General features: G+C 39.0%; 1 protein-coding gene across 1 annotated transcript; it reads right to left on the bottom strand.

Moving 5' to 3' along the window:
* Positions 1–3,735: 3,735 nt before the first annotated feature.
* Positions 3,736–9,852, bottom strand: LOC124133009. Its single transcript, XM_048398430.1, has 3 exons — positions 9,344–9,852; positions 6,673–6,876; positions 3,736–6,263 (listed from the first exon to the last, which is right to left on the bottom strand). Exons 1-3 carry the CDS (start codon positions 9,633–9,635, stop codon positions 6,091–6,093), a joined length of 669 nt encoding a protein of 222 aa, XP_048254387.1. The 5' UTR covers positions 9,636–9,852; the 3' UTR covers positions 3,736–6,090.
* Positions 9,853–20,797: the final 10,945 nt, after the last annotated feature.

Raw genomic sequence — 20,797 nt, 5'->3', positions numbered from 1 at the left:
ATTAGGAAGTTACCGTCTGCTTATCTGCATATATCTTGTTATTAGCAAAGGTATAACCTTGCTAAATCGAAAAAGCATAACATTGTTCAAACAACGCGCGCATGCGTAATGGTCGAAGTTCTCCCTTTATACAGAAGACCGTCAGCTTTGTATTAAATGTAATCAACTCCCAATAATAAACGATTATATTCGCAGTTTTGTTTCTTTGTTTGTTTATTGTTTAACGCCGCACCGATCAACACTCCAGTTAAATGACGGCGGACTGTAAATAATCGAGTCTAGACCAGACAATCCAGTGATTGAGATCATGAGCATCGATCCACGCAATCAACCAAGTCAGCGAGCCTGACCACCCGATCCCGTTAGTCGCCTCTTACGACAAACATACTCGCAGTTGACTGTACAACTTGATTTTTTTAATAACATAATTCAGTTGACAATAAAATGGATGAATTTTATAGCCGTGTGCAATTACAAGGACAAACTTTTATCGTGTTTTATCAGTTTGTGATGACGCTGACGTCAAGAACCTGAACTCCAACCATCTATCGTCAGTCTGGAATACCTCCCAAACTCCCATCACTAATATCGCTAAACTTCAATATTTTTCACACAAGCAGATACTTATTTTACGTTTTTTTTTAATAATACATGACTTTATCGTTGGAGAGATAGATACTTTTGAAATAATTATTATGAATACAAACTTTTTTCGCACCACAAACATGTATCATTGACAGGAACCGCATGTATCTGGTATTACAATTGTGTTATTTTGAATGTTCATTGAAGAGGAGATTTCTATACGACAAAATTGTATTTTTGTATATAGACAAGGATGCTGGAGACATAATACATCTTTAAATTTAATGGGACCAGTTGGTCGTAATGCGCACGTGACATTTACCTCTGAACGCTTCTTAAAAGATAACATAATTGTCACTATTTTAGACAATAATTGAGTTGGCATATATTCCCTCTCTGAACATACAAACAAAAAATACTGTTTTCTAGTCGCATTGCCGTCACCATATTGTATTATTCATGTTCAAAAGTTGCGGGGGCGGCCCTAGTGGTTAAAGCGTTCGCTCGTCATGCCGAAGACCCGGGTTCGATTCCCAACATGGGTACAATGTGTGAAGCCCATTTCTGGTGTCCCCCGCCGTGATATTGCTGGAATATTGCTAAAAGCGGCGTAAAACCATACTCACTCACTCACACAAAAGTTGCGTCCCATGAACCTCCACGGGAAGCCTGGTCGGAGCATATGTGGGGCAGAAAGAAACAGATCGCGATCGCTGTTACGCTGTGAGTAATGATGAAAGGTGCCCGATGAAGCGAACATAAAATATTGCTTTCATTGCATGCTCTGCAGCGTCTCTGTCCTCACTTCATGCTGCATAAAAGTGCGTCCGACTATGTGGTACCTTGATGATACCTCTAAACAATTTCAATTTTAAAGGCTTTAATGGACAGATTTCATTATTATTACAGCCCATACGTAACAATTAAGTCTTTTTTCACTCATATAGCACATAAAAAATCATGCATATTTTTACATACACTTTATTTTAGCTGATTCCTCCTTAACCATGTGGTCCTTTTACCGGTTCCCTTCCCGATGAATCTAAAATAGTTCTAATTCTGTATTAAAACAAAATATCATAAGTAACTTCTGTGTAAATCCTGAAAGACCGAGGTGGAGTTGTGCTGGCTTCTTGTTGGCTCTCCTCCCCACTGGCATACGTCCCCCTTCGTAATGATATCTAAAAGGGTTCTCCGCTCTGAGTTTCTTTAATTCCCGCCTCTGGTCACCTTCCCGAGGCAAGGGAGTTAACTGACTTTAAAAGTCCAGTTTCCACCCTTGCCGAACTAGGCTGGAATTACTGGGCTCGATCGTAGCGCCACCAGTGGCTATTACCAGTTATGTCCCTTCTAAGCCTCTCCTATGGACCAATCAGATTCCACCCCTCGTATCACTTGCGTTTGGGTAACTCTCTTGCCTCGGGAAGATGGCCTCTGGTGGAGTGTCAGATAATTGGCTACACCTATCCCTCTCTGTTACAGTATCCGTCTCATAGTAAGAGTCTGCATTCTCCAAGTGAGACAATAAGAGGCATTGTTTTATTCGGGGGTTAAGCTGAATTCTTTCAATGTCTATTGATACAAGAGGAGGACATGTTTTCGTGGCTTTTCAAGCAGTGTTATGTGTCTCTATGTTACTCTGTCGTCACGTACTCTGTTGGCGTCATTTGGACCCGCGGAAACTCAACAGCACGCCATAATTTTCCCTGCTACGACGTGCTTCATTTTTAATACGTACCTCCAAGTCATAAAGGTAGCTATCCATCGTTTATGATTTGTCATGTCAAACTAGTTGCCTATCCTAATGATTTCAAGGTCTTCCTTATTTGTAGCAACATCTTGTCTGATTTCACATAACATTTGATAGACCTGACTTCCTCCCTCATTGCGCTAGTCTCTTTATGCAGTCTATGTTCTAAATCCCTGATCTGATCTGGTTATAACAAGTTTCAGTTCACGTAATTCTGTAGGCCCTGGGTTAAACTCAACATCTCCCGCATTGACAATAAGAAAATGGACAAACGGATATGCAGCAAGTGACTTGGTCTTTTCAATACAAATATCCCCCACCTATGTCAAATAATAACATGAAATTACATACGCAGTATTATTACTGAAACAACACGAATTCGGCTAAACGTTTGGACCTTATTTTAATGTGTAATGATTGTAATTGTTCCTTATCCAATATACTTGATTTAAATTCCGATGTGAGTGAGTGAATGAGTGAGTGAGTGAATGAGTGAATGAGCGTCACATCGGCAGTATTTCTGCCATATCGTGACGAGCCGATGTATCGGACTACAGAGGGGTTTTCGTTTCCGTCAATGTATATTCTAACACAATAAAGTATCGCTCTACAAACAGGCTAATTTCCATAAAATGAATATGTAAATTATGCGGTATTTAACGAATGTAAAAGCGTAAATGGACTGTGTGAAAAATTTCCACTCTCATATGAAAGATTATGATTTCGCCACTTACAAAAGGCAAAGAAACACATTTAGAAATAAGAAAAATATATACTTTTGTTTGTTTGTTGTTTTTTACGCCGCACTCAGGAATATTCCAGCAAATACAACTGTGTAAGTGAAACAGTTTCCGTAAGTAATAGCTACAAAAAAGGTAGAGATCAGTAATCCAGTTAATGTCACCCATGGATCTATTTTGCTCTCGCCTTACTTGTTCAATACATTATTAGTAGGAGCAAAGTAATGATCTCGAGCAAAATATAGTATCATGTCATGTCTCTGTGCGTGCGTGCATGCGTGCATGCGTGTGTACTCGTCCCGACTAATGCATATTTTATATATTTATTTTAAATAACTGGTTTTGCGAAGTTTTGTTATATCATGCTTTTGGACGAATATAATGTTTAAACTCGGAAACGATTCTGTCCAAAGATTATCATTTCTTATAAACTAAAGCGGGAAGTATCATTTGCGATGGGCAGTTTTATACATAACAATATGGCGATATGTCCACATGAGGATTTTATATTCGACATTATTAAATAATGAGTAAAATGTGAATTCATAGTAGACCAACTGTGTAGATGCCCGTATCGTTTGGAATTCAAAGTCAGTGAAGGGCTTTTATAGAACACAAATACAATCAAAAAAGATTGATAAAACTTTTATAGCTCGACCAGAAGAGTAACGACCTTCAGAAGGTAGTAACAGGCGATTATTTCTAACAAAATACAATATACATTTTATACGCACGGATATATTCGTAAGATCCAAAATGGCCGCCGTGCCAGTTATATTCGTAAGATCCAAAATGGCCGCCGTTTGTTTACATATCGACTCGCTTTTACAGAGCGTCATTTATTAATGAAATAATTATCTACATACCTTAATACTTGGTAAGATGCCCTTTCATAGTCACAACTTTAGATATCCGGCGTGGAATAGATTCATAAAGGCCACGAATAAAGTCTAGCTCAATGTCCTGCCAAGTGATATGGATCGCTTCAAACAGCTGATCTTGGTTAGTGATGTCGTTTACGGTGTCCTGTAGTTTTTTCTTTAGGTTTAGCCAAACATTTTCTATAACATTTAAATCCGGTGATTCTGCTGGCCAATCCACCGTGTTTATGGCATTGTCGGCGATGAATTTTTTCACAATATTTGCCCTATGAACGGCGCATCGTCGTCTTGAAATATATAGTTATTGTCTGGAAAATGTCTACAAATTACTGGCCACAAATTATTGTCCACAATTTCTATGTATTTCTGGACATTGATGTTACCATTTACACGCACCAAAGTCCCCACACCATGATAGCTGATACTCCCCCACACCATCAAACTCAACTTCCTTGTTCGAGGGGGACACACGCACTCGGGTCGATCGGCTTCATTTTCCTTTCTCCAAATGTATACACGATTTTTATTTCCAATAACCACCTGACTCTCATCAGTAAAGATTACATTTTTCCAAAAATCATTGACAGTTTTTTTTCCTCATACTCCGACGCCACAAGACATGTTTTCTTCTGTTCATCCCCCTAACAACCATCTTTTTTCGTGATGCGCCTGTAAAATCCTTCTCGGTGTAATTCCCTTTGAATTATTCTTTTCGAGACAGGTTGGTCTCTCACCGAATTGAAATTACCAGTGATGTCCTTCAAAGGTCTCTGTCTATTATTTTTAACGAGTCTGAACAGCGCGGCAGGATCTCTGTCTGAAAACTTTTGTTTTGTCTAGCTTGTCTCGGGATGTTTTCTACCGAACCCGTTCGCTGAACTTCAGCAAAAATACTACTCAAGTAGACTTGGGAACCCCCCAACAGGTCAGTAATCGCTTGATAACTTTCCCCCTCTTCTTTTAACTTTAACGCTATTCTTTTCACATCACTTCTCAATTCCTTAGATTTTCTCCCGATGTTTGCACTGATTATCGTATGTTTTGATCAAAACAGCAGACGACACTGTGAAGGACATCACGTGACGGTCACGTGATCAAAGTGACGTCATGTCAAATTTAACATGGTTCCGAGCATTATTGACGCTACGCGAAACATTTTTGTGCTCGTAAAATATTTGACGGTTATAAACCGTAATGGATCGTACGAATATAACTGGCGCGGCACTGTAGCATAAATATAAAACAAAAAATAGAGTATTTCGCTCTCCAACTAATGCTTAAATCCCCGTGCAGTGTAGTATGTACATACATTGTCAGCCTCTTATCTGTTATAAGAACAGTCAATGTGTTTTTGAGCTGCTTTGAAAAGTATGTCATTGATATGAGGACATGTGTAATTCCTGTGGATTAAGTCCTGACAGAGCCAGGATTGTAATCGGGTGAAATGGTAGCAGTGATCCTGGAGTACCTGGGCCAGGCAACGTAGCATGAAACGCAACTGACTAATTGCTTCCTGGAATCTCGACCCGACTCATGGGGTTATCAATCACTGATTTGTCTCGTCCACGGTCAATTATGTACAGGCCGAGCATATGTCACCATATGATCATATTGTGCGTGATTAGCCAGTGATCAGCCAAAGTGCCATTAGTAATAAGTTTGCGTGGTGAAAAGATTGCCTAAATGGTTTTTAAAGTCCCGATGGTATTATTGGAATTAAGGCTATCGTTAGGTTACAGTTGTATCAAGTCAAATATTTTGAAAAGTGCGGAAGTAATTTTTATTACAACAGCATGGTCTTTTTCATTGAAGTATTGTGTTCATTAATCAAATCCTTAAAAATAGCGACTGTTCTCCAAGTCCTTCCAGTTTAGGTCCAGACGTTGTTATAAAATCTTGAACGTCATTGATTGATTTGCTCCAAGAATGGTGCACACTACGATTTTGAATTGCGTGGGTTTGAATGAAATAATGCGGAGATTAATAGGCTGAAACCGAGTTACACTTTACTTAAAACCATGGGATACAGAGTGTGACATGATAGTTTGAACACGTTGCCTTGAACGTCTACAATACATAGTTACCATGTATTTTACTTGGAGGAGATGCTGCTGGAGGACACTACGTATGTGTTTCACACAGGTATTTCACACAAGGACTGGCGTACCCAATAGCAAGAATAGCCCCCGATTAACAACTTATATATGTATGCACAATTCCCAGAGAAGAGGTCAGTTTTTCCGGGTATGTAGGTCGAACCGTCAGTCCAGACTTTGGAGCCACCATCAGATTTCAGACCAATATACGCTGCAAAAAAAGGTACACCGTTAACACATCTTGAAACAGATTCACAAAACACACTTTTTTATCTGCAATACCTCATTGTCACGTGGTGAGTTGGTGAGGGGCTGTAGAAAAACTTGAACTTGATCACTCATTTAAAATCTCTTGATTATCAAAATTGTTTACCAGAGATGGACTCTTTGAACAAACAAACAGTTCATGTACGTGTATGAGGCTGTGGAGGTTCATCATGGGTTTGACTGAGAGGCCGGATAGGTTCACAAGGAAGGGGGGGTGGGGGGGTGGGGGGGGGTGGGGGGGGTGGGTGGGGGGGGTTAAACCTCTTTTTATGTAAATCAAAACAAGTTAAATATTTCTCCATAATAATAATTATCTAACTTGCAATCGCCTATTTAAATGACAACATATTTACGAGCTAGGTCAGGCGACACTTGAGTCAGAATGTAGGCGTGTTTCTCGATTGTGTTGAGGATGATCAGGCGGCCGCCTTCACTCTCACATCGGGCCTGACTGTCTGTCCAGTTCATGGTGGTCATGTAAAGCTTGTAACACAGGCGTGGGGACAGCACTGACGTGTAGCCTTGAGACACGGGGCATGGGTCTGGATGTGGCAGAGCTGAGGATATAGACAGTGCTAGATCAGTGCTAGATCATAACTTATGACTAGATAGTATGAATGAGCAACTTTTTTCAATTTGACTGCAGTATTTGAGTCACCAACCGGAACGAACGTTTATTACGGAAGTTGTCGAACAAAAAACGTTCCACGTATGCGCACTTCGTTATTTATGGTCGAAGCGAGAGGATTTGTAGGCCGAAATTTGTTCTACAATACCGAACGCTGTCGAAAGTTTAAAGGAAAAAACGTCGGATGGTGGTGAACATTTAAGGTAGAAACGGGGTAAAGGGCGTTGGATTTGCTCAAATAAATCGCACTATGATAAGTTCATTCATGAATGCATATGCATATTCATGGTATGTTTCCTTACTCACTTAATCAAACAGATCCAGTGAGGCGTTGAATTCTGATTCAGCTGACGCTGATTGATCGAAAGATCTGTTGATCCATCCATTTCCTCATTTTCTTTATCTGAGTCAGGTGCACGCACTGGACTGTAAACACGGCTGATGAACTTAAGAAACTGAATAAAAGGATCATACAATCCTTTATTCGTGCCATATCTAGGCAAGATGCCTTCACCACTCTCCAAGTTGATTCTATTTTATTTGTACATGCCCCTGTTTCTGAATTTACAAATTCTACACTGTGGTTAACTTTTTATGTATGTGCCCCATCCCCTCCAAAGAGTCCAAACAGTCATAAGCCTTCCAACCGTCCAAATGAATGATTGATCCCGGTTTAATCTATCTTTTAATAAGTGGGATCAATGTTTCGCAATTTCGTTTCTCACCAACAGTGATAAACATCTTGCTAGAATTTGTTTCATTCCCACCAAACACCAAAACACCACCCACTCTCCTCCCCTTGTGAAACTTTCTTTTCCAAAATTTTGATTCTTCAATTTCTACTTCTACCCCAGGTCCCCCAATAGAGTCATTCTCTCCTTCCAAAATTTTCAAACAAACCTCCCTGTACCAATCAACCAAAGTGTGATCAGAACCAAGCTTCAACTGAACTTTAACAAAATCTTCTCTAGACCTGTAAACCAAATAAAAAGTAATTTTCAAAATGTCAGGAATGGACAAGTTAGAATCATAAAACCAGGAAGAATGCTTCACTGAAATCTTATGGCGATACCTCTTGCTGCTACACCGACACACATGCCCCTCCCTCCTACTGCTGTCCCTCCTCCTGCTATTCACACCATTCTCACACTTACAGCAAGGCCCCAAAACTGTCCTATCATGTCTACATCCTCTAACCAGTCCAAAAGTCTCCCCTTATCCCTGCACAATTCATACAAATTATCATACACAATCCTACTGTCAGACATTCTTGAAAAGTAATTGAAAAAAGTGACAAAAATTAGAAGTCTTGCCAGCTGTGCAAAGTACTACGAGGGTAGTGGCGTTCGAAGTGACGTGTCCATATGAGAAATGTCACATGATCAGACACAAATGATCCCGCCCACAAACAACACGGAGTCGACACCAAAACTCTCGGCCCCCTTATTTTTGAGGTCCTTTCCGCTTTTCGCTCAAAAATGCCTCCTAACGGAATTTAGCACGCTAGCGCGTGCGCACATTTATATATGCGAAGATGCCGAATGCAGCGGTTTCCTTACGGAAACGCCCGAAGTGGGGTCCCAACTACTGCAGTTGACCTATTGTAGCTGTATTTGATCAGTTGATTTGAAGCCGTTGATCATGTACACCACCTTGTTGTCAGATACAATGTTACGATTGTAATATAGAAGCTGACCATGTATACCCTCTTGCCCTGGGTTACATATGATGCTCAAAGATAGTGCTAGATCATGACAAAAATATATCCCGATTATTTTGTTCAACCACACGACAAATACATGGTACAAATCCAGACACGATTACATTATCTTTGCATTTGTTTAAATCGGTTGACAGGATGTGCTGATGCCATCGTTCTTTGATAGGAATTCATCAACACAAACCAATAGTACAGTCTGAATTGTATACTGACTCAGTGGTTCACATGGATTGTGTACTAATACACAAATAAACAAATATGACGCGTCAACCTTATTATTATGACAAATATGTAGAGTGAGCTGATTTTTGTGTGTGTGCAACGTATTCTAGGAAAAAGATAAAAATGGCATATCAATCATGTTGAGTCCAAATCATGATGCCCTGAACGAATTTGATTTGAAGTATCATTAATACATTTCACACAAGATGGGCAAAGATGACATTGACAATATGGCTACAATAATTATCACTACTACTTTGACTATTTTCAATATCTGGCGTTACTCTAACAAACTTTCATCGCAATATGCCTTGCAGTGAAAGTTAACCTCAGATCGATGGACAACCAGACAATCGAATTGCAAACAACGCAGAATGACAAAAGATCACTTGACCTTGAGGTGACCCAAAAAAACACATACACCAAATATAAAATCAAGTCTATTATTTCTAACCTCCTTGCTTGATGAAACATCTGGCTCCGGGAAGGGAAACACCCGAGGGAGACAGGGATGATCTGTAGATGGAGCACTGATCACCATGATGCATCACAGCAACACAGGCCTCATCCCTGGCACAGACGGTGGTACAGTCAGGCATACTCTCCGACTGGTTGATGCTGGTCGGTGTCTCACTCGCCCTAAGGTTGTCCAGAGGGATGAGTCTTGCATACACATGTCTGGAAACCACAGAGTTCTTTGAGAACACCGCTTGAAAGAAGATGAAGGGGGTTATCAGCAGAATCATTCTTTGTTCTCTACTTCAGATAGAATCCTACATTGTGTGGTCAGTAACGGTTTTCCTCAAACACTACTTCCTAGCGCTGCGACTTCTACTCTTATAGTACTTGGATCAGCTGCATTGGCCAATCACGGGATCGAACGTAAACGCATGAGTGGCAAACACATTATTTCCGTCACATCACTTTAGACTTTCCTCCCACATGAAGCTGACTCGACTTGATATAAGGGACACTCTTGATATAAGGCACCTTGAGAAGGATTGTTTTAACCCGCTAAGGTTCGGACATATTCATTGGCTGGTATATGGAATACGTAATTTTACGCAAGACAGATATGAAAAGACAGTTAAAATAAATATTATTACAAATACATTCTTGCAGACATGTCCAGACATAAGAATAGATAATTATAACGGGTTAAAGAAAATTTCTGCTGTAGGATGTGCCACAACCACCACTCATTTTATAATTACGTTACAGCATGAGTGACTGTTAAATAGTCTCGTGAATAGTAAATGATACAAACGTTAAGCTTCAATTACCTTATATTTTTCTTTCACCCCCCTACATCGATTCAACAAGGATTCAATCCATAAATCCAATGATTGGCTTACCATGAAGTTATTAAGCCTCTACTTTCTTATTTGAACAATGGTTTCTCGCAGAAAATAGTTCTTGTATTCACTAACGAGGATTTTTTTCAAACTTGTTTGTATTGACAGGATTTCTTAGAGCAGGACCTTTGTATTCTAGGAGTCCACACCTTGATGTAACGTTGGAGCAAGAAGGCTCTAATATTAGTAGTACGTACGTGGTACAAAATCAATAACTACTCATCTTCATACAAAGTCTTGGCTTATTGTGTTCAGAGCAAATCTTCTTCAGTAAAAACGTAATGATCTAATGTAGATATATCGGAATTAAAGTAATCTGTCACAACACAGGTGTGTATTAGAGAGGGAGAGAGAGAGAGTGTGTATTGCAGTTAAGGGGCCACCGGCCCTTTATACATTGATGATACATTGATGTCTGTTTCGTAAGAACGCCATGCTGTTCTTTACAGTAATCTTAGTTGTTTACATTGCATTTTCATAGCAAGAAACTTGGTGTGTTGATATTACTAGCTGCACAAACTTAGCATAAGTCGGGTTTACAATGTAATATTTGGGCAATATATTTCTCAAATGATTACAATATGGACAAATCATACAAAAGTGAAATTCTGCTTCTATACATGGCACAAACACAAATCACACAAAGTGGACTAAACCTTTAATCTTCTGCCTTCTATCACTAACCTGTGATTAGAACATCCAAACTTTGTCAAAGCAATTCTATATATAGGAATTGTTACAATTGATAAATATTCTTCAAAGATAAAACAACTTCTTTATCAATGCCCCATACATATCAAGCTAAGAGTCAACCATATTTGATTAACTATTGCAATGCATCTTTTTTCAAAAGCAGTCATATATAAAGAATTAATACAACCAACATCCTGGTTTTGCAAAACATATCCATATTCGTATTCATACAGTAAACACTTTGCATTGTTAGCCCAACATCGTCTGCCAAGTTCTGCTAACCGATATTGAAAACAACATACTCGAGATAAATACTATTTCCTTTTGGTATGATAATCTAATCCGATATTTAATTATCTTCAGATATTTTTTTTGTTTTAAAAGAACAAAGTGCCAAGTTCACCCTTAGCTACACTATTGGGTGAATTTCAGAATTTGTTTATAGAAATTATCATAAAAAAGGAACAGTATCGGGTGGTGGATGAAAACCCAACATTTCAGAGCAATGTGAAAGAACTGGAAATAATTTTACATAACAAAATATGCAACAAAATTGACAATGACAGTGAACACTTTCATAGTTTGTAATGACATTTGTGTGTGTGTAACATACCATGAACCACGACATGAAACTTGTATATCAAGATATTTATATGAGGAAACAATTTCCATCTGGCTTTTATCAGAATACATTTTTTCATATTTTCTTAATCTACCACCTTTTCTGAAAACAATACTTTAGTTTGAATGATATTCACAGTGAGGTTCCATTTTCTGCAACACATAGACAAACCATTCAGCCTCGTTTGCAGACCTTTAACTGTATTATCAAATAATACCATGTCAATTGCAAACAGCAGCATAAAAATATGACAAAAACCCAAGTCAATACAGCGGTCTCCACCTGCAGGGGGGAATTCTACAGCATTTACTTAAAGTGAAAATAGAAGTGGAGATAGTTGACAACCTTGATTTACACCGCTCAAAAAGTTAAAAAATTCAGTGTGTCCATCTGCCATAGAAATACATGATTTGACATATGACATATGTTTTAATAAGTTGGAAAGATCTTCCTTTCACATTATTCAATCAAAATTTATACAACATACTTTTACTATATATATAAACTCAAATGCAGCTTTAAGATCAACTAAGCAACAATAGTATCTACCTTTATATAAGGATGAATATTTTGTGTCAGCCGTATCAAGCACAAAAATCTAGAGTTTAAAACCCTTTTCGAAATCCGTATTATAAGAATTGACTTTCCTTTTGTGTGAGTTCATTTGTGTATGAACCTTCATAGACCAACTACAGTGTAGTTTGGCCCACACTCTATGAAGGTTCATACTCCAATGAACTCACACAAAGTGAAAGTCAATTCTTAATTAAACACAGCAACTGATCAATCAATACATGTCTTTGGTGCATATCTATAGCTAATTCCAACACACATCCAGTTGTGTTTGTCATCACATCTGTTATTGAATCTATAGCGTATTACAAACACAAAGGATGCTAGTGTAAATACACTCACTGACACTCATGAGTTATTTATGTGGAATATTAGCTTCAAATTACGTTTGAGATCTTTATTGTCATGCTTAGTTTATATTCAATATTTCCCTAGGATACGATTCTGAAACGTGTATGGAAGATACCCACAAGCCCATGATTGTCCTCACAATTGTTGAACCATTGTTGAACCATTCAAAGTCACATCAGTAACATGTCAACGATTTTGTGACTTCAGCATGTGAAACAACTTAATTATATTAAGACCTGTTCTGTCATCACAATGCAATAGCTAGAATCATATAACATTTTCTACTTTTAGAACTACTTTGAGAACATAAAATTAACCAATTTATTATTAAACAAGGATTGCATAAATTTCGGGCTATGGGTGTGATGACACCAAACTAGCGATGATAACTTCACACTGCTTCAACTCCCTGCGAGTATACCACAATTTCATTCTCAGTGCCTAAACACACATTTACACCACCAGGTGTTAAAATCTTGATTTATTTTGTAAAAAGTGTGTTAATAATTTATGAATCAACTGTTTAAATCAAAACAAATATTAAAAGTAAGTCTCAAGTTGAAATGTCCTTAAGAGGTGATGCTTTGAACACAGTTGAGCAAGTCATTATTTCGGCTTTCAACAGAAAAGCCATGTCTACCTACTATGCATACTTCTTTGTCATTAGTTCTCTGGTAAACTATCTGTATCTGATGACAGGCGTATAATCAGTGTACGAATAGGAAGTGGTTCATGACAGGCGTATAATCACTGTACGAATAGGAAGTGGTTCATGACAGGCGTATAATCACTGTACGAATAGGAAGTGGTTCATGACAGGCGTATTATCATTGTATTGAATACGAAGTGGTTCATGACAGGCGTATTATTATTGTATTGAATACGAAGTGGTTCATGACAGGCGTATTATCACTGTATGGAATAGGAAGTGGTTCACGACAGGCGTATAATCACTGTATGAAAAGGAAAGTGGTTCATGACAGGCGTATAAGCACTGTATGGAATAGGAAGTGGTTCACGACAGGCGTGTGATCACTGTGTGGAATAGGAAGTGGTTCATGACAGGCGTATAATCACTGCATGGAATAGGAAGTGGTTCATGACAGGCGTATAATCACTGTATTGAATAGGAAGTGGTTCACGTCAGGCGTATGATCACTGTATGGAAAAGGAAGTGGTTCATGACAGACGTATAATCACTGTATGGAATACGAAGTGGTTGATGACATATGTATAATCACTGTATGGAATAGGAAGTGGTTCATGACAGGCGTATAATCACTGTATGGAATAGGAAGTGGTTCATGACAGACGTATAATCACTGTATGGAATACGAAGTGGTTGGTGACAGGCGTATAATCACTACATGGTATACGAAGGGGTTATTGACAGACTATAATCATTGTATGAAATAGAAAGTGGTTCATTACAGGCGTATAATCACTGTATGGAATAGGAAATGGTTCATGACAGGCGTACAATCACTGTATGGAATAGGAAGTGGTTCACGTCAGGCGTATGATCACTGTATGGAATAGGAAGTGGTTGATGACAGGCGTATGATCACTACATGGAATAGGTAGTGGTTCATGACAGACTATATAATTGTATGGAATAGAAAGTGGTTCATGACAGGCGTAAAATCACTGTATGGAATAGGAAGTGGTTCACGACAGGCGTATTATCACTGTGTGGAATAGGAAGTGGTTCATGACAAGTGTATAATCACTGTATGGAATAGGATGTGGTTCATGACAGGCGTATAATCACTGTATGGAATAGGAAGTGGCCCATTACAGGCGTACAATCATTGTAAGGAATAGGAAGTGGTGCATGACATGCGTATAATCACTGTCTGGAATAGGAAGTGGTTCACGACAGGCGTATAATCACTGTATGAAAAAGAAAGTGGTTCATGACAGGCGTATAAGCACTGTATGGAATAGGAAGTGGTTCACGACAGGCGTGTAATCACTGTGTGGAATGGGAAGTGGTTCATGACAGGCGTATAATCACTGCATGGAATAGGAAGTGGTTCATGACAGGCGTATAATCACTGTATGGAATACGAAGTGGTTCACGTCAGGCGTATGATCACTGTATGGAATAGGAAGTGGTTCATGACAGACGTGTAATCACTGTATGGAATACGAAGTGGTTGATGACATATGTATAATTACTGTATGGAATAGGAAGTGGTTCATGACAGGCGTATAATTACTGTATGGAATAGGAAGTGGTTCATGACAGACGTATAATCACTGTATGGAATACGAAGTGGTAGGTGACAGGCGTATAATCACTACATGGTATACGAAGGGGTTAATGACAGACTATAATCATTGTATGAAATAGAAAGTGGTTCATTACAGGCGTATAATCACTGTATGGAATAGGAAATGGTTCATGACAGGCGTACAATCACTGTATGGAATAGGAAGTGGTTCACGTCAGGCGTATGATCACTGTATGGAATAGGAAGTGGTTGATGACAGGCGTATGATCACTACATGGAATAGGAAGTGGTTCATGACAGACTATATAATTGTATGGAATAGAAAGTGGTTCATGACAGGCGTAAAATCACTGTATGGAATAGGAAGTGGTTCACGACAGGCGTATTATCACTGTGTGGAATAGGAAGTGGTTCATGACAAGTGTATAATCACTGTATGGAATAGGATGTGGTTCATGACAGGCGTATAATCACTGTATGGAATAGGAAGTGGCCCATGACAGGCGTACAATCATTGTAAGGAATAGGAAGTGGTGCATGACATGCGTATAATCACTGTGTGGAATAGGAAGTGGTTCACGACAGGCGTATAATCACTGTATGAAAAAGAAAGTGGTTCATGACAGATGTATAATCACTGTATGGAATAGGAAGTGGCTCACGACAGATGTATAATCACTGTATGGAATAGGAAGTGGTTCATGACAGGCGTATAATCACTGTATGGAATAGGAAGTGGCTCATGACAGGCGTATAATCACTGTATGGAATAGGAAGTGGTTCATGACAGGCGTATAATCACTGTATGGAATAGGAAGTGGTTCATGACAGGCGTATAATCAGTGTATGGAATAGGAAGTGGCCCATGACAGGCGTATAATCACTGTATTGAATAGGAAGTGGTTCACGTCAGGCGTATGGTCACTGCATGGAATAGGAAGTGGTTCATGACAGACGTATAATCACTGCATGGAATAGGAAGTGGTTCCACAGATTTGTCGAGTGCTGCCTTTGGTGCAGATATTGTGTTAACAATGATTACATTATGCAGTTCGATCACTTTGATGACAAAGTAAAACTGGAGGATTACATATTGTGTGAGAGTATCAAAATATTACAAACTGTTTATATCTAAAATGTTTATTTATATATTCAAAGCTGTTAAAATGGTCTTAATTGAATTGTTATCTGTTAAGCTTGATGTGGTTCAGTGACAGTGACAGTGTCACAAGGGACTGCGTGTCGATCTGAAAAAAATAGATTTGTAGATAGCATATGTGCTTCTTAAACGATTACATTCTTATTGATACTGTAGTTCAGTTATTCGGTTTTCTGGAGTTTTGTCAAAAACAGGTCCACCTGTGACTTATTTAACTGACAGGTTATGACTTATAGACTCCAATACAAAAATGGCACCAAGCTAGGCTTGTCTGACTTTGACAAGAGGTTCCTCTTGTACACTGACGCGCAAACCTGCAAATATATATAAATTGTCAACGCAAGAGAATAACAAGCCCAGATTTTCTGCCGAAACAGATTCCACTTGGCGAAAGGGCAAACAGCTGTGGAAAGTATATGAATGGACCACTGAAAATAAGTGATGAAGCCATCTGCTCCATTTCCTCATAGATTTTAATTGTTGGCAGTTATTTAAAAAATAATATCGTCCCAGGGTTTATGTTTGGCGGTTATTGTTGGCTTTGGGGCACTTTTCTATTGGACCTAAAAACAAAGATATCAACCCTAACCCTAACCCTAACCCATGAAGATCCGGGGTAGAATAGGTCTTCAGCAACCCATGCTTGCCATAAAAGGCGACTATGCTTGTTGTAAGAGACTAACGGGATCGGGTGGTCAGGCTCGCTGACTTGGTTGATGCATGTCACCGTATCCCAATTGCGCTGATCCATGCTCATGATGTCAATCACTGGAATGTCAGGTCCAGACCGCCGTCATATAGCTAAAATATTGCTGAGTGCGGCGTTAAACAACAACCCAAAACAAGTAAAAACTATGCTCCAAGTTCACTTTTTCTTGTTCATCATCGTCAATGCATATTACCACAGAACGTAAGGCCGCATCTGCCTCCACTACATCGCATTGTCCTAGCTTCATTGGCGTTTTCAGCCAGCACCATCGCCGGCGGCGAGACAGCCAAGACTGACAGTGCCGACGATGAAGGGTGGCTATATAAGATGAATAAACGAGCCGAGCCCTTGGTACCCAATGGAACACACCCATGAAAACATGTCCAACAGTACAAATGTAGTAGTGCGTATTAGCACGTTTCGCACTTGAAACAGTTTTTCACCGGCATTGATTGTGTTGACATTTTCAGCAGACGCACACGATTACCTCTGATTGGACTAATGGAAGCCAAATTTTCACGGGTTAAATACGTTTCCACACTTAGAAAAGATTTAAACTGAGAATAATAACAGTTAGATGAAGCGTCGAGTGAGTGATGCCAATATTGAAAGAAGGAGTTCTAAAATCTCTTTTTGACGATTACCATATAGGATGAGATGCATCTCACGTCTTCAGACAGCCATATCAATCGAAATCCATATTTATATAAACTACTTTCGATATGAGATGGCCATAATTTTTATCACTATCAGCAAGAGTTTTAATAATAGTGTATGCTTGATAGGGAAGTCATGTCCAACTACTGGTATTAGTCTCATTCATTGAAAGGCCGCTTGACTGAGCTTTACGTGCAGCCAACCGTAAATACAAGGGCACTCAACTCATTTTGTCTTAACGCTCTTATTTCTTTCCCCAACAGGATGGGTCGGGTGAAATTGGGTTTAACGTCGCGTCCAAGATTATTGCACTTATAGAGCGACGTGCATGCACGTGTGTGTGTTTGTACCAGTTCGGACTGATGCCGATTTATAGTGCTCGCTCACAGTTTAACATATACACCCCACTCAGACACAGTATACAGACTCCAAGCCGACCAGTCCTTGTTTTAACCCCTTAATGCTGGGCGCCAGACAGGGTAACAAGAAGTACCATCTTTTAACGTCTTTTGGTATGACGCGGCCGTGGATGGAACGCCGGACCTTTTGCTCTCCGGGCGGACGCTCTACCACTAGACCACGGAGGCGGTCTCCCACAGGATGGAATTTAGCGTCTGTGTATCACACACATGGTTTGAATTAATGAGACATGTGTTTGTCCAGTCGCCACCCAAGTCATTCAGACATCGGGGATATTTATATAAGATACTAACGATTAAGCAGTACTTTGGGACTTTATTTATGTTGATTATTAAAAGAATTAAGATGGTTCTGAATTCGGTGCTGGATTATATCTAATATTAAAGCATTGTCCGCCATGGATATTCTAATAGTCAGCCTCGGTCGTAAACGTTGGTTGGTTGTTTAACGTCGCCTTCAGCAATATCACAGCTATATGACGACGATCTGTAAATAATCGAGTATGGACCTGATAATCCAGTGATTGATATAATGAGCATCGATCCACGCAATTGGGATCGATGACATGCATTAACCAAGTCAGCCGGTCGTAAACGATCGAGTTCTTCAGTTTTCGCTTACTTTCATGAAATTGTATTGAGTTTAATAACTGTTAAGTATTTAGATGATACAATTAATTGAATTTAATATCTTTTTGATATATCATTATTTACTATTATATAGACGTCATGAATTAATATATATATATTGTAGTCGCATACCTCTTTCATACCTCTTTATTATAGTTTGGAACGGAGCGCTAAAGCACTCGGTTCAAAATAAAAATTAACAGGTATCTACTCTACAGTGGGACTACATCAAATTTCAAAACACAGTAGGTTTATCTCCATTCTACCATGACGGCAACAACGCTTTGAAAACGGTGCTGACCCCTGGGGAAAGCCAGCACTGGGTGTTCTGAACTTGGAAGAAGCTCCATCAACAAAGACTCCTTGACTACCAGCATGCTTATATAACTGGCTAACCATCTCAACAAAACCCTTTTGAAACATAACAAAAAACATACAATAACTTTCCTTGTTATCCAAGGCTGTACAAATCTGCTGGTATATTTTGATTAACTGGTGTACAGTTGAATGTCGCCTGAAAACCAGATTTGTACTTATATAAAAGCTTATTTGCATGAAAACAGCTAAACAGGTTCTTGTAAACAACTATTTCAAATACTTTACCAACACAACTGATGAGTGCTATACGTGTAGGTCTATAATTTGATGCCTTCCTTAATAAGTATATATAATAATAAACTCACGACCTCATTCATTGAATTCATTTAAATCAAAGTTCATGTGTAAAGTTCATTCTGTCGGGACGAGATGGTTTCTTTAAATGTAAACCTTTTATGACAACTGCTATTTGGTAAACGTGCATTTTCATCATACAGTGTTGATACAGACTGAACGTATTCGTTTAACCTTTGGGCTTTCTCATTGTCAGTGAAGTAAGAAGGATCATCATCATTTACATCAGACTCAAGCGGCGGGATGAAGGTAGTCGCATCACATTGGTTTACTAAATGCCGCAAATGTTTCCAGTAAGAATATGTATTTTTTAACATGTTAATCTAAGAAAACAAGTGCAAAAGTGAGCGTGGCTCACTAATACCTCCGACCCGCCTAGTGTGTCAGTAGTTACAAATTAAATAGCTAGGATAGGGTTAGACTTAGGGTTTGAAAAATTCATAAAACAATGGAAAATTAATAAAAACATTTTTTTTCTTTTGACTGCACGCCTCCATATGACACAGATTATATGTACTAAGTTTGAGATGAATCCACTGAATAGTTTAAGAGAAATCGCGCGGACAAAGTTTTCGGACGGACGGACGAACAGACGGACAGACGGACGGACGGACGGAATCTTGGTATAACTATATACCCCCGACATTTTGTCGGGGGTATAAAAAGTATCAAAATTGGCATAATAAAGTTTCTTTAGCATAATACTTCATATTAGTAACCCTATGCCATTGTTTCTTTTATAAAATGCTGTAATATCGGGTACGGTTTTGGTTCTGTTCGCCTTTTAACGTAATCTGTCACTTTTCCTGCACTCGTTCCTTATATTTGAATCAAACCATGGCTTATCATTAGGTCTGATAGTAACCGTTTTAAATGGGATACAGAGTGTTAGCTGCTCATTAAGTTGTTCATAAAAGGTGTACATGCTTGATTAACATCCTCACAATTATTGAATGTGAACACACAATGCCATTTAGAAAGTGGTCAAATGTCACAAATGCTATATTTGGGATAACACTTTCTTTGTAAAGTTCATATTCTCGTACGTTTTGGGGCTGATTCCCGTCCGGGATTCGAACCCACACTGCCAGAGTGAGGCACCTTATCGCCAGCACAGAAAGTCAGCGATTTATCCCACTTTTTGCAGAGATTTCTATTGAATGTGGAAAGTGTTTCATCGCTTCTATTTACTGTCATTCACGTACTTCATTTATGGCACAAAAGTTATTAGATTTGAAAATACCCTCTCTCATGAAAACAACTTTTATATCGCAACTTTACAGCAGCCTTTAATTAACTAAGGCCTAGACAAATAGCAGAGCATACATTTTGAGTTTTTCAAGAAGTGGAAACAAACTCAATATCAATCTTTCATCACATCCATTGACTGACGTTTGAATTTGGCAGCAAGAGCAAAAGGAAACTGTCTGTTGTATCTGTGATATCTTTCCTCATCAGTTGCTTTGTCTACTCTTCTCTTAAATATGTTTTATAGATCTCCTGAGAGCTGTCACATGCTGCTTGCCGATGAAGATAACAGACGTCGACAAAACAATTCGAGGCTCACGTTGGTGAACAGAAATTTCATAATTTCCCTGCAGAATGTTTCTACAGGTTTCGTGCACCTTGTTGCTGTGGGGAGCGGCGTTCGCGGACACCACAGCCACAATCCACAACGAATGGCTCTCCATTTTGAGGTTGAAAGATGGAACAAACGTAACGGGCTCACCCACTCAAACGTAATTCCAATGTGTAAATCTTTCATAAAGGCGTTGGCTGATAGGTGATCTGAACAATAGTCTCTTTGAACATGTACATGCAGAAAGACTTT

Source organism: Haliotis rufescens, unplaced genomic scaffold, assembly GCF_023055435.1.
Source record: "Haliotis rufescens isolate VD_foot unplaced genomic scaffold, xgHalRufe1.0.p SCAF_18, whole genome shotgun sequence".
Lineage (NCBI taxonomy): Eukaryota > Metazoa > Mollusca > Gastropoda > Lepetellida > Haliotidae > Haliotis > Haliotis rufescens.
This window is presented reverse-complemented; position numbering and strand designations above follow the sequence as displayed.